The sequence below is a fragment of the Ambystoma mexicanum genome, chromosome 1p (assembly GCF_040938575.1).
Source record: "Ambystoma mexicanum isolate Mex_15411 chromosome 1p, UKY_AmexF1_1, whole genome shotgun sequence".
In the NCBI taxonomy this organism is placed as follows: domain Eukaryota; kingdom Metazoa; phylum Chordata; class Amphibia; order Caudata; family Ambystomatidae; genus Ambystoma; species Ambystoma mexicanum.
Genome location: NC_090921.1, coordinates 408,904,032 through 408,918,029, shown reverse-complemented (window position 1 = coordinate 408,918,029; position 13,998 = coordinate 408,904,032). Strand labels below are relative to the sequence as shown.

Below are 13,998 nucleotides of genomic sequence, written 5' to 3'. Positions count from 1 at the left end.
TAAGCACCAGAGCAGAATGATATACACAGAGATGGTTATCTAGAGACATCGAGTGGACTATGAAGCAAATAAAAACAGCTGTAGCATTTCGGGACTGTTTATAAAATGTGCATTTTGCTCCAACAGAAAAATACTGCACAGTACATATCTGGTGAAAATGGATTTTTGTACAGGCCATGTGTTTCTGTTAAACAGAGATGGCAGAGAGAGGTGCAGGTATTTTATGATTCCTTAAAAGGGGCAGTTTTGACCGAAGAGGAACAGCTGATGTGAACAGTGTTGATTTTTACTTGGAGTTAAATTCTGACGGAAGAATCCATCTGGGAGTTTTAGCTGCGAAGGACAGCGCCCATTGTCAACAATCAACTTTAAGGACAGTAAAAGGTGAGTTTTTTTAAAAAAAACTATATGGGTATTGTTGCTATTTTAAGACTTCTGCTCTGATGCTCTGATAACATGTAGATGCACCACTCATTCATGGTTGTACCTTTTGGGCTAGCTCACTTATTTGACTGCCTGCAAAGTGTGTGCTGGGCGAGATAAGGAAGGCCTTTTAGCTACACTTTAATTTTTTTCACTGCAGGGATATTCTGCAGGGCTTATCAACTTCTTATTCTAGATAAGGTGTTTACTGTGGCTTCCTCAGTGTTCATTAGGGGTGCGATGCATTGTTTAGTTGCATTTTCAAGTAATGTTTGAATAATTTAGTATTTCTTGATGCCTGTTCTGACACATGTTAGCTATGCGTATATAGTTCGGTGCTGTTTCATACCTAACGGATGAGAGCAGTTACAGCCAAAAAGCCTATTTTGATGTATTAAGCAGCACTGAAATACAAAGGGTCTATTTATAAATTAGACTCAGGGCCTGATTGGAAAGTGTGATTTATAACGGGGCCTTTGGCCCTGTTGCAGCATGTTTTGATGTATTTACCAGCGCAGAAATATAAAGGCTACATTTGCCATTTAGACTCAGTCCTGGACAAATTGCTACAATTGACATTATTTTGTTTTGTGTAAGCAAAGCTGTCTGTGTGCTAGGGAGGCTCTGAGTGTAAGGATTCGTTTTCTACATGTGAAAGCTGTAATGGGGTGTTAAGGCACACAGTGCTTTTGTTAATTGTAGACAAATGTGGAAGTCAAAATATTGTGCGCTAGCGATTTAAAATACAGTTTTAACTTTCGCTGTGTTTTAGACAATGTTGGCACTGCTGACAATGTGGATTTATAGTTTGGCAGGCCGGGCGTGACAGGGTTTGAATATGTGCCAGAGATCACACATTTGATGTAGTGCTGCACCCAAGATTTATTCACATAAGTTGATTGAAATGTTGATTTGTTTTTTAATGGTCCAAGTGCTAGGGTCCTGCATTGTTATTAGGACATGATCAGTGTCTTTGCAACATGCTGTGTGTTGCCACAGTTGGTTAATATTTTTAAAAGAGGTGATTGGTATAAAAGCCAGCTTCTTTTAAGCTCAAGATAGTGAGGGTCATTCCGAGTATGGCGGTAGGGGGTTAACGGCACCGGTAAGGATGCCGGTGCCGATAACCCCCTACCGCCGCATTCCGAGGTCCCTTAGCAGGTCCCACCAGGGCGCTAATATCGGGCCCGCAATTTACGGGCCCGTTATTAGCTCCTTCCCCATTCCCATTGAGGCCTATGGGGGCTCAAATGGGAATGGGGAATGGTTTTCGAAATGGGGACTTACTGTGTCCGCATAGGTCGGAATGTCCCGGTAAGACCCCATTCCGACTACCCGGACCCGAGTTTGGGGGCAGCCATGGTGCTAACAGCACCATGGCTGCCTCCAAACTCGGAATGACCCCCAGTGTGTCATTTCATGCTTTACATTGTTCTGGACTCATTGTGCCTCATTACGACTTTGGAGGTAGCCATGGTGCTATTGGCACCATGGCTGCCTCCAAAACCGTGTCCGGGTTCCCTGAATGGGGAAATACCGGGCCATTCCGATATGGAGGGCCTGGTATTTCCCCTTTCAGGGGAACCTGGACCCGGACCTTCCCCATTCCCATTCGAGCCCCCATAGGGCTCAATGGAATGGGGAGGGAGCTAACAACGGGCCCATTTCAAGAGGGTAAACCAGACGTCCACATCGGGTCCTGCGAGGGAACCTCGTAATAGTGCGGAATGCGTTTAATGGCGCCGGCACCATTACCGGCGCCGTTAAACGCATTCCGCACAACTTGTAATGCGGCTCATTATGTATTTCTAAGTATGTGCTACAAATTACATTTTTGTTTTTTTGCATGCAAAGTGGTATAACGGGCAGCACTTGCTTTGTGCACGCAACAAGTACAATTGTCATGGTTACGGCGATGTCTGTAAAGCGGTAAAAATAAATTTGTGCTTATGTTCTGTGTTCAGGGAAGCTCAGGGTATTAGGACTCCATTTTTTCATGTGGAAGCTGCAATGTGTGCTTTATTAATTGCGAATTAGATATGTGATATTGTGCGCTAGCAATTTAAAATAGAGTTTTAACTTTTGCTGTGTTTCACACAATACTAACAATGCTGACAATGTGAATTTATAGTTTGGCAGGACTTGCGCGAAAAGGTTTGAGTATGTGGCAGAGATCACACGTTTGATGAAGTGCGGTAGCTGAGATTCTTTTATATAAATGAATTCTTTTTTAAAATTCTAGGGGCCTTGATGACATTGCAATATGCTGAGTGTTGCTACAGTTGGAATATTGTTGGTAAATATTGTAATGTGCTGATTCTCATTGTGTAAAAGATGGCCTATTCTGATTCTATATTCTTTTTATTTAGAGAGACCATCTCTTCCAAACAACTAGATAATGCAGCAGGCATACCCTCTTGATGTAGAATGTGCCAGCCGTCAACCGGCAGCCGATGGATTTATGGAATTTGGTGCATCTAATACAACACGCCCCATCTGCTTTGTGGCAGAGCAACACACAAGGATGATGGGGGGGTCTAACATATTTTCATAATGGCTTTTGGCGCTCTTTAACAGGGGTGAATGAATGGGGCAGTTCACCGACGGACATTGACATTTCTGATTTCACAATGCGCCTCTGTAATCAGTGTCTTGGGAATGTCCCGGTTTATGGATGCCGGCCCAAGGAACCGCAACGGATTTCACTGCTTTGTTGTCACAATGAAGTATACCTTTGGGACAGCATCGCTACCAAGGCTCAATCAAGGAACACTATAGGTAGTTGTAGAGGAGGTCCCGAATAAAGCCTGCACTCCAGTCTCCCATTTTGAATTACCAGGAATATTCACACCAAGATATGTGAAGTATGATGAGCCAATAAATCAGCAGAGAGCCGTAGTAGGGCTCTGCCCAGTACCTATCAGAAAAGCAACACCTATTGAAGTACTGATACCCAGACAACCATGGACAGTAAGGTATCCATTAAGAAAACCCTACCAGCAAATGAGACGAAATGAAGATCGCCTAAGTACAGTCCCGGAAGAAACCAAAAAGGTCTTAATGGAAGACGAATGGTGACGTCACGGGGACCCGGAAAGGCGTACAGATAGAAGAAATAACGACCCGAGAATGACACAAAGAGACAACACTCCATGAATAAGGATATCGGGAACCTAAAAGGGAGAACAATGTTGAAATACCAAGAAGCTTAAGCTGTAAACAGGATGAAAATATTCAACCAGCTAACACCTGTACATATGCTTGGAACCGCAAGTGGGCTAAGAAAACAGTACGCTTGCTATGCTAAATAGAAGAATAGTGCAGCAAGCACCATTATACATAATCTACCTCAAAACGAAGCAAAGTATTATAAGTGCGATTCCACTTTGCACGAAAATCAGAATCAACCCAGGTTAATAAAGGTTGCATGAGCAGAGATTCATATTCTAGCAAAGCGAGAAGAGACGGCTGAATCGAAACTCGGCAGATGCAACTCATGCCAAGAAAGCCAAGGTCCTACCACTAGAAGGAACGAACAGTAGCTACATCTAATTAAAGCTTAAGAACAGAATATCCTGTCTCTGAAAGGTCGAGATAAGGAAGCGAAGGCAGGTGGCAAGCTGAATAAGAATCAAATACACAAATTGAGAGAAACTCGACAAATTCACCGTGTGGGAAGCACGTGACCAGCTGAGCGAGAAGAAGCATGGGCTCACACCTACGCTTGGCATTTGCCAAGGAAGAGATATCAGAAATTTTCCAGACAGAAAATGCAGTTTCGAGGCCAACCACAGTAAAATAATTGACACATAGTTGCTGAAGTGATGATTGATTGTAACCTTAATTGGGGGAAGGCCGGGTAACTAGGGGGCACCCTGCACCTGGCTGACCATTCTGCATGCTGCTAAGCAAAGTGGAAATGTATGCATGGAGTTGCTGCCAACCCAATCACAATGGACCAAATAATCTATGGTCCTATAGTTAGTAGAACCAATGGGACATCATACTTTTAGTGACGTCTACAGTAGTCATTTTGAAGGAAGGGCTTAGACGCCCACCTGACAGTGGCCCTCATTCCGAGGTTGGTGTTAGTCATGGCGCTATTAGCGCCATGACTAGCACCAATACCGGTACTGCCACCGACTTAGTGGTATGGGGACTTACCGGTCTATCACGACCTTTGCGGGACCGGTAAGTCCCCATTTGAAAAGCCATTCCCCATTCCCATTTCAGCCCCCATAGGGCTCAATGGGAAGTGGGAAGGCGTCAATAACGGTACCGGAAATTACCGTACCGTTATTGACCCCGGTATCCCTTTGCAGGTCCCGTCCATAACAGCTGGTAAAACCAGGCGTTAAGGGAGGGACCCGCAAAGGGACCTCGGAATAGGGCGCAAAGGGATGCGCCCAGGTCGTAATGACCCCCAGTGTTTACACAATCCCCTCACTCTGTTACCATATACAGATATAGTACCTATATTAAAGTTACCTTTTCCTAACCAGTAGAATTGCATATTAACTTTGGAGTGTTATATGTCAATGATGATGAGTTTTCAGTATAAATACTATGATTTTTATGAAGTTCATTGGAGTTGAAGCGAGACGGACTATCCGCATCACTGCTGATTTCCATGACTCCCCATTTTTTGTACTTGTCATTTAACGGACTCCGTTTACCAAACCATTGAGTTGTCCTTATTGATTGGTGTTGGAATAATAAATCTGCACCCCCATCCATCTCAAGGGTGCAGCTATCTCGTCTTAAAGTACTTCGGAGCAAACCTCGGCTCTATGGGCCGGCCGGGGGTCTCCGGAGTGGTATTGAACCCCCAGTTAGCGCTACAGGATGTGACATAGGCCACGACAGTTTTTGAGTGTCAAGCATTGTCTTGTAGGTTCAGGGGGTGGGGAGCCATATCACATTTTAGATAGGAATCAATGCTTGTAACTCAGAAACGCACCCCAAAAGGATATCCTGAGAACTTGATAAAAAGAGCCTCAAAAAAAGTGTCAAACAGCAAAAGAGAAGGCCTGTGAGTTCCAGAGATCGGCTCAAACTCTGAGGGTAATATGCTACTACTGAGCTGCGGGAACACATGTTTCTGCTGTTAACGCATGTTTGTGTTCCAGGGCAAACCCCGGTTATCATGTATCAATGACTGCACAGGATTCTAAAACCTCGTAGGGGTTTGCTTGCTATTAACACAAAAGCAAAACCTGATGGATTGTTTTGAAACATGTTTCGCTAAAGTACGCAAGATTTAGATGGCATGAGGGCTATATAAAACAATGGCAAAAATAAATGACCATATCAAGACTTCACTGTGATAAACAATTTGTGACTGATATCTTTTAAATTGAGGCGCTATTGATAAACAAAGATGTAAGAAAGTGACAGACAGGTGAACCACAAGAGCTAATGTGCGACTTAAGAGGCATTATACACAGTAAGCTTCCATAAGCCTCCCATGATTACACAATATAAATATTTTAATGTGATTCACTTATTAAATGGCTCCACGGTTCAACTGAACACCAGTCAGATGGTTAAAACGTGCATATTTCTTAATTTTTACAGTGCCAGCAGCCTCACAAAATACAAACAGTTCATCCAACATATGGCATGTTTCTGACGTTTATTCTTTCATCTGCACTTTAATTTTTAAATGCAAACCTTGCTGGAATTTTCAGGCCACCTTTATCTCGCTAGGTTGCAATCTAAGTTGAAAGCTCTAGCCTTTTGCAAGTATGTTCAAGTAAAACATGCTGCATTTCGTTACAAGCTGTTGCTGAGAGATAATTGTGCATGCGTGCACAGCTTCCTATACTTGTAACTAGACAGGCACATGTCATGCCCTTTACATGTAAATGTTTCCCAACACAGAACACACAGTCACTGATGAGATAAAAGTTTAGAATCTAATGAAAAACAGGGCATTGTGACACTGTAACACACTTGGGACAGTCAGTTTAGGGTTAAAAGAAATAGCACATATTAATTCTACATTTTCAGCGTATATGTATATTTCTCTTAGAATGTCTGAGCTATGGGTATTGGGCACGCTGACAATGATGGCCAGTACTTCCTATTCTAAAACTCTCCAGCCATAGAAAGCAAACACGGTAAAATATATCATAACCTTTTAATCGCAGATGCAAAACCTTGGGATGGTCGAGTGAGTACACATGGTTATGGTTACAAACTTTATAAAGCTAGGCCGAGTGTTGTGCAAAACATCAATGAACACTAACCTAGAGTGTTAAGGTATACAACTCTTCTAGTACAGACTATTGTGCGGTAGGCAAAATGATGCCTTATGTTGCGGGGCCTTTTTATTTGTGAAATAATGTTTCTGGCGCTGGCACATGTGAGAGAGGGAAAATGAAATGGTTTCCATCCACTTGTGTGAAAAAACCTCGGCTGCAGCACTTCCCCAAATGTGTGATCTCTGACACATACTCAAAACCTGCCAAACTATGAATCCACATTGTCAGCATTGTCAGTATTGTTTAAAACACAGCGAAAGTTAAAAGTGTATTTGAAGTTGCTAGCACACAATGAGCCTCATTAAGAGGTTGGCGGTAAGTGGTAAAGTTGGTGGAAACTCTGTTACCGCCAAGTTAACCACTATGCAGAATTACGGGTTTGGGCATGGAGTGGAGGATTTGCCTCCAGGAAAATCCTGGAGGTAAGTTCTCCAAGTCACCGCCGAAATATCAGCAGATTCAGTGGAATTACCATGGCAGAAATTCAGCCGCAGTAATTCCCCCCGAAAAAGCCCCATTAAGTGCAATGGACTCAAATGAAATGGGGAATTATACTGCCACCACCACTTGTAATCCGGTGGAATTTCTGCTGGACCAAGTGGTGGTAACAGTCATTTATTTGTGCGGTATTAGGGCAGATTTACCACCGGCATACCACCACACTCATAAAGAGGTCCAATTTATTTACTTCAAGATTTTACTGCAATTAACAAATGCACTTTGTGCCTTAACACCCTATTGCAGCTTTCAAATGTAAAAAACGAATTATAACACTCTGACGTCCCCTAGCACACTGTGTGCTTTGCTTGCACAAAACAAATAATGTAAATTGTAGCGCTTTGCCCAGGCCCTGAGTCTAAATTAGAAATATAGCATTTATATTTCTGTGCTGATTAATACATTAAAACAGGCTGCAACAGCGCCAAAACAGCTAAGGCCCTGTTATAAATTGCACTTTCCAATCAGGCCCTGAGTCTAATTTATAAATATAGCCCTTACAGTTTTGTGCTGCTTAATACATCAAAATAGGCTTTTGGGTGTAACTTCTCTCAACGGTTAGGTATAAACAGCACCAACCTATATACACATAGCTAACATGTGTCAAAATAGGCACCAAGAAATGCTAAATGATTCACACATATCTTGAAAATGCAACTAGGCAATGCCATCACACCCCTAATGAATGCTGAGGAAGCCGCGGTAAACACCTTATCTCGAATAAGAAGTTGATAAACCCTGCAGAATGTCCCAGCAGTGAAAATAGTATAAGTGTAGATTAAAAGCCTTACTTATCTCTCCCAGCACATGCTTTTCAGGCAGTCAAATATGCCAGACGTTTCAACCACGAATAAGCAGTGCATCTACATGTTATTAGACCACAAGTCTTAAAATAGCAACAAAGCATATACATATCGTTTTTTGTTTTAAACTTACCTTTTACTGTCCTGAAAATTGTTTCTTGACAATAGGTGCTGTCCTTCGCAGCTGAAACTCCCAGATGGATTCTTCTGTCAGAATTTAACTTCAAGTAAAAATCCTTACGGTTCACAACAGCTGTTGTCTAACAGAAACACATGGGGCTTCATTACGAGTATGGATTTATACTTATTAAGGGCATGGCTACCTCCATACCGGGTCCCAGTACCGGGTTCCTCCAATGAGGAATAACCGGGTCATTCCGACTTTGGAGGACCCGAAAATTCCTCCTCGAAGGAACCCATCCCCATTCCCATTTGAACCCTCATAGGGCTCAATGGGAATGGGGAGGGAGCTAATAACAGGACCGTTATTAATGGACCGTTATTAGCTCCCTGTTCCCCTCGCGGTACCCGCTAAGGACGCCTGGTTTTACCAGGCATCCTTACCGGGTCCCACAAATGGAGCCTCGTAATAGGTGCTCCCGTAATGAAGGGTGCCGGTCCCGTATCGTCACCCTTCATTACGGGAGCGCCAAGGTTATATTGAGGCCCATGGGTTGTACAAAAAACAATATTCACCAGATATGTACCGTGCAATGTTTTAGACAGACCAAAAAACACATTATATCGACAGTCCTGATCTGCTACATCTGTTTTTATTTGCTTCATAGTACCCTGATGCCACTAAATAACCAGCACCATTTACAGCTTTATGCACCAGTGCTTACATGTCAAAATACAAACACTTCTTATCAATAGCCACACATGTTTTTTTGCTGAGGTCTGCAAAAAGGTAGAAATGACTGTCCAAAGTAACATGCACTAATGCATTACATCACCCATTCATAAGCAGCACCTTTGCTTACCCAGCAAAATACATGGTCCTTCTTATCAATAGTCACACAAGTCTTTGTTGCTGATGTTTTCAGAATGCAAAAATTCAGGCTTGCTTAAAAGGCATACACTTTTGCTATCTAACAATAGACAGTTCTGTCATTGATATTTTGTATCTGGTTGCACATGCATTGTATGTAACTCCGTTAAAGGCACGTTGCTTAAGAAGTGAACCACTTTCATTGTTTAAAAAGGAAATGTCAAAGTCATTAGTTTGAACTTTTGTATAGGCACTGTGAAACCAGCCATTGTGCTCTGTTATTTTTTCTTTTCTTTTCTGGCTGAACATGTACTTTGTTTAAAGAAAACAAGCATTGCCAAAACCAGTAGTTGTTGTTTTTGTATAGGCATGGTAAAGTTAAAGTTTAATGACAGTGGTGACGCTGTATCAACTTGGTTGAAGACTCTTCATTTAAAAAAGAAAATAAGTATTGCCAAAACCAATAGTTGTTGGTTTTGTATTGACATGGTAAAGTTAAAGTTTAATGGTGGCAGTGATGCTGTATCAACTTGGTTCAAGACTTTAAATTTAAAAAAGCAAACAAGCATTGACAAGACCAATAGTTTTGGGTCTTTTATATCAGCGCTATAGAACCACCCTTTGCCTATAAAGTCAATTCACATAGGGGTGCCCTAGCCACCTCTATTTGCACTCCATATCAAAGCTTTATACAAGTTTAATGTTACTAGCCATTGAAGCTAGCTCTCCAGCCTGTGTCATTAAAATATAACATCATGACATAATCTATACTATCTATAAATTGAATATCTGCTTCCTATACCATTAAAGTCCAAACCCACTCCAGCATCATCGCTGTGTCACACTGCAAAACCCTATGTTCACAGTCCCTGTCTTCAGAGCTCACTTTGCCCTCCATAGTTAATCAAAAACACCTTCGCTGGCTGCTCCAATGTGTACATAATTTTTATATAAAATGTATATTCACCTTGTATCAAACTGACACAAATCATACGCATTTGATATCAAAAATACATTTTATATTAAATCGATAGCAAACTATTTTGATATCAGTTTTTATATAAAATGTATATTAAGTTTATATTAAACCTCTATCAAAAGGAAGGCAGGACTAATGCTGGAAGCAGGGTGCGTGTCCACCTGTCAGAAGTCTGAGGGGGCCCAATAACTACTTATGTAGAATTTTCAGTTGAGGAGCTTCAGAGCTATTTTTAAACATGCTGATGGTCATTGATTTCCTGAGCATCTCACGCTATCCCTTCCTGCACTCCCAGAGGCCAGAATTGGAATCATACTAATCCATTTGGTGCTTTGTCTTACAATGCTTACATTGTGTAGACTTGGAAACAAAGAAGTCAGGAGAAGTCAATTTGCCTCATGATGAGTATGGAGATAGCCATAGTGCAATGGCTGCCTCCATACCGGGCTCCAATACCGGGTTCCTTCAATGGGGAATTACCGGGTCATTCCAACATTGGAGGACCCAGTAATTCCTCCTTGAAGGAACCATTCCCCGTTCCCATTGAGCCCCATGGGGCTCAATGGGAATGGGGAGGGAGCTAATAACGGGCATGTTACTAACGTCCCGTTATTAGCTCCCTCTTCCCCTCGCGGGACCCGGAAAGAATGTCTGGTTTTACCAGACGTCTGTTCCGGGTCCCCTTGTGATTGCGCATCCCGTATTGAACGGTGCCGGTCCCGTACCGCCACCCTTCATTACGGGATCGCAAGCCTCGTAATGAGGCCCAATGTGTCTTTATCCTAACTGTTGACTTACATTTTCTTGACAAAGAAGCCATTTATTTCCAAAATCTTAATACGTACATATTTGACTTCCTAAAAAATGCACTGGCTTCCAAAATTGTAGGCACTAAATTGTATGGTTTTGTTTTCCAATAATGCAAATAAAACTCCGTTCTACAACTCAAGGACGTGTGTGGAATGCTTTATATCTGTATCCTTAGCGTGCACAAGTAGGACCTGTGTTTTTGTTTTAAGAAATACACTTACCTCAAACACTAAGCCATGCTTCTGGCAGAAAGCTTGCACTTCCGGGTAGGCCTTTTCCAACAGGATGTCACGCTCAGTAGCCATGTCTGCAAGAAATATACATTGAAAAATGGGTGTCTCAGTCTGTAGGGCTGCCTGGCCTACATTCTCTCCTTCTGCTCAAACCAGACCTCAACAGTGCCTACTTTTCTCCTCAACCTAGCCCAACCTTTATGTTCGCCAAGGGGTCAAGGTAGGTCTTCACTCTAGTACAAGCCAGTACGTATCCAACCCAGAAACAACATAGGTTCCTATGTGGTCTTTGCTCTAAATGTCAACATTATCCATTCCATTCAGGAGACGCTAGTTCAGGCCTGTTTTTAACTTTGCATTCTGGGCCTTGTAGTGCTGGGTTTATAAGGAGAATTACAGGACTAGAGGTCCCAGATGGCAAAGTTAACACCAGGACTAGACTAGCATCACCAGAATGGAATGGATAATGTTGGAATATATGCGTTTTCTCCAACAGAGGCATCCATTTTATTTTGGCGAAACCTGGAGAGATACCAAACATTCAATCAACCATTAGTGGACACTGGCATTTAGTAGAGGAGTGTGGAGATTAAAGTCCAGGTCTAAGCCTGAGAAAACCAGCAAGACTGGGGTAGAGTCAGTCACACGGCAGGAAGCCTCATGTGTGACTGAGTCTTCGTCAGGCCCTGGGCTATGGATTAGGCTCTCTGTTTTCATGGTTTAATGCCATGATATCGCAGAGTAAAACAGTGGGAGCCTTAATAGGTACCTCAAAATAAACCTCAGATGTTGAATATCTGTCAAATACTTTGCAGCCGGCCCAAGGAAATAGTCCTCTACCACATTTATTTTCTTATGGTTCTATACAGAATATCAAACATTGCCTTTTGCCCATTTTCCTGTAAAATGCTAAGTAGAGTAGAATGAATTGGAGCGGGCCCTGAAACCCGGATTTGCCTGCGGCCTATCACCCCTACAGCACACTGCAAGCACACTCTTTACTTTTCTCTGCAGACTTTATTTGGTAGTCTTTGGTTTGCTTATTTGGTGCTCTTTATTTTCCACTCAATGGGCCTCATTACAACTTCGGCCCAGTCAGAGTTTCACAGAGGACAGCCTGCAGGTGAGTATGGCACCCGGTATCCAAAGGCAGTCACATAGTTCCAGGTTTCTTTTATTCTTTTTATTTTTATCATTGAATTAGACCTCAGAATATAATTCTTATGTGGAATTGATTCTTGCAGGCCTATGAGGAAAGACCATTTTACGCCTGGGGCAGGTGCGAAAAAGCAAATGTGGTAAAGGCATGGAGGAATGCCTGATTGCATTTTGGAAAAGTGTGTCCAACCCAGTTGTTTTCTTTGCATTCTGGGACATGTAGTCCTTCGTTTCCAGTTAGATAGCTCAGCAGGTTCAGCGCTTGAAGCTGCAATCCATCTGTGATCTGCAGGACGCAGGGGGTTGCAGCTTCCCGGTGCTCGCTGCCGGGCTGTGGAACTCGCTACCCAACCCACTCAGATCAGAATCTTCATTCCACTCATTCAGAAGTAAAGCTAAAACCTGGCTTGTAGCGCAGGACCACTAGAGTCAACACCAGACAAATTGCTCATAACAACTTACGTTTGTTTTCTGCTTTCTTGTTGTGCCTTCATGTGGAACACCACTGTAAATATCTACTGTATGTAAATGGATATGTAGAATTGTGATGTACATGCAACATTTGTATATTTATGTAACTGTAACCTTGCAAGAAAAGCGCCAAGATGCCTTTGGGCCAGGCGCGCTATACAAATAAACAAAGTACAAATAAAAATGCTGGTTCAAAACCCCGCCCAGGCCAACTCAGCCTTTCACTCATACGAGGTCGGTAAATGAGTACCAACTTTGGTTTGGTGATATTGTATGTAAATATGTTCTATGTAAATAACTATATAAGCAGATCGACAACACCTGTGCATGGAAGAAATGCTATTACGCATTTTCTGAAGCCTATTCAAGAGGATGACCCATTGACAAACTTGTCCATTCTAACTACTCATTCTGATATTGAATTTGCAGACACGGGTGCCATTATAGAGTTGAGTGGAACAGCCCATGCTCCTTGCTTATCTAATGATGTAACAACATCTAATCCTCAGGTCTTAAGGCCAGTAAAGGGGGGAGCAGGACCTCTTGTGCCGACAACCCCAATTATTTTCACCATGGAGCAAAAAAGACTAAGGGCTTCATTACACGGACGTTGGTGGACCAAGTTTCTATTAGCACCTTGGTCCATGCCAGTAAAATACCGGCACCGCCTTGGTGGAAAGGTGAATTACCGCCCTATTCCAAGGTTGGTGGGGCGGTAATTCCCCCTTCCCCCATTGCCCTTCCCCATTCCCATTTTCGCAACCCAGGGGCCTAATGGGAATGGGGAAGGTGCTAATTACGGCACCGCAAATTGCGGTACCGTAATTAGCTCCCTGGTCCCTTTGCGGGTTGGTTTTTAACGCCTGCAAAAAGCAAGGGTTAAAGTCTCCAACCCGCAAAGGGACCTCGTAGTAAGGCGGTAAGGGTTAATGGTCACCGGTACCATTAACGGTGACCGTTAACCCTTACCGCCTTCCATGTAATGAGGCCCTAAGAGTGTTGGGCGCATCATCAATGGAACTCAATACCCAGTAGACTTTCCAACTCCACCAATTGCAATAATCTGGAATTATCCAAAGCACCTGCTCTGCAACCAGTATTGACTTCATCGGTTTTATGTTTGAATAAATCACCTACGGCTGCTCCCTTGCAAGTGTACCCCATGTTCCTCACATTGTAAGAAAGGGGGACGAAACTGGCTGACAAAACTCTTACGCGTGAACAACCCGCCAATTCGCCGTCTCAGGCCACTAAAGAAAGAGGCAACACTAGGAATGCCACTGCCATGGCTTGACCGAAGATGCTTTTAAGAAGTACTGCTATAGATGGTTGTCCGTGTCCTGCGCCTATATGTACCTGGGGCGCT

General features: G+C 42.9%; 1 protein-coding gene across 1 annotated transcript in view; it reads right to left on the bottom strand.

Moving 5' to 3' along the window:
- The window catches only part of NWD1 (NACHT and WD repeat domain containing 1), a 337,845-nt gene that overhangs the window by 302,364 nt on the left and 21,483 nt on the right, over window positions 1–13,998 (bottom strand). Inside the window, exon 2 of the mRNA XM_069649205.1 lies at window positions 10,992–11,077. Coding sequence (XP_069505306.1) covers window positions 10,992–11,077 — 86 coding nt within the window. The remainder of the gene's footprint in view (window positions 1–10,991; window positions 11,078–13,998) is intronic.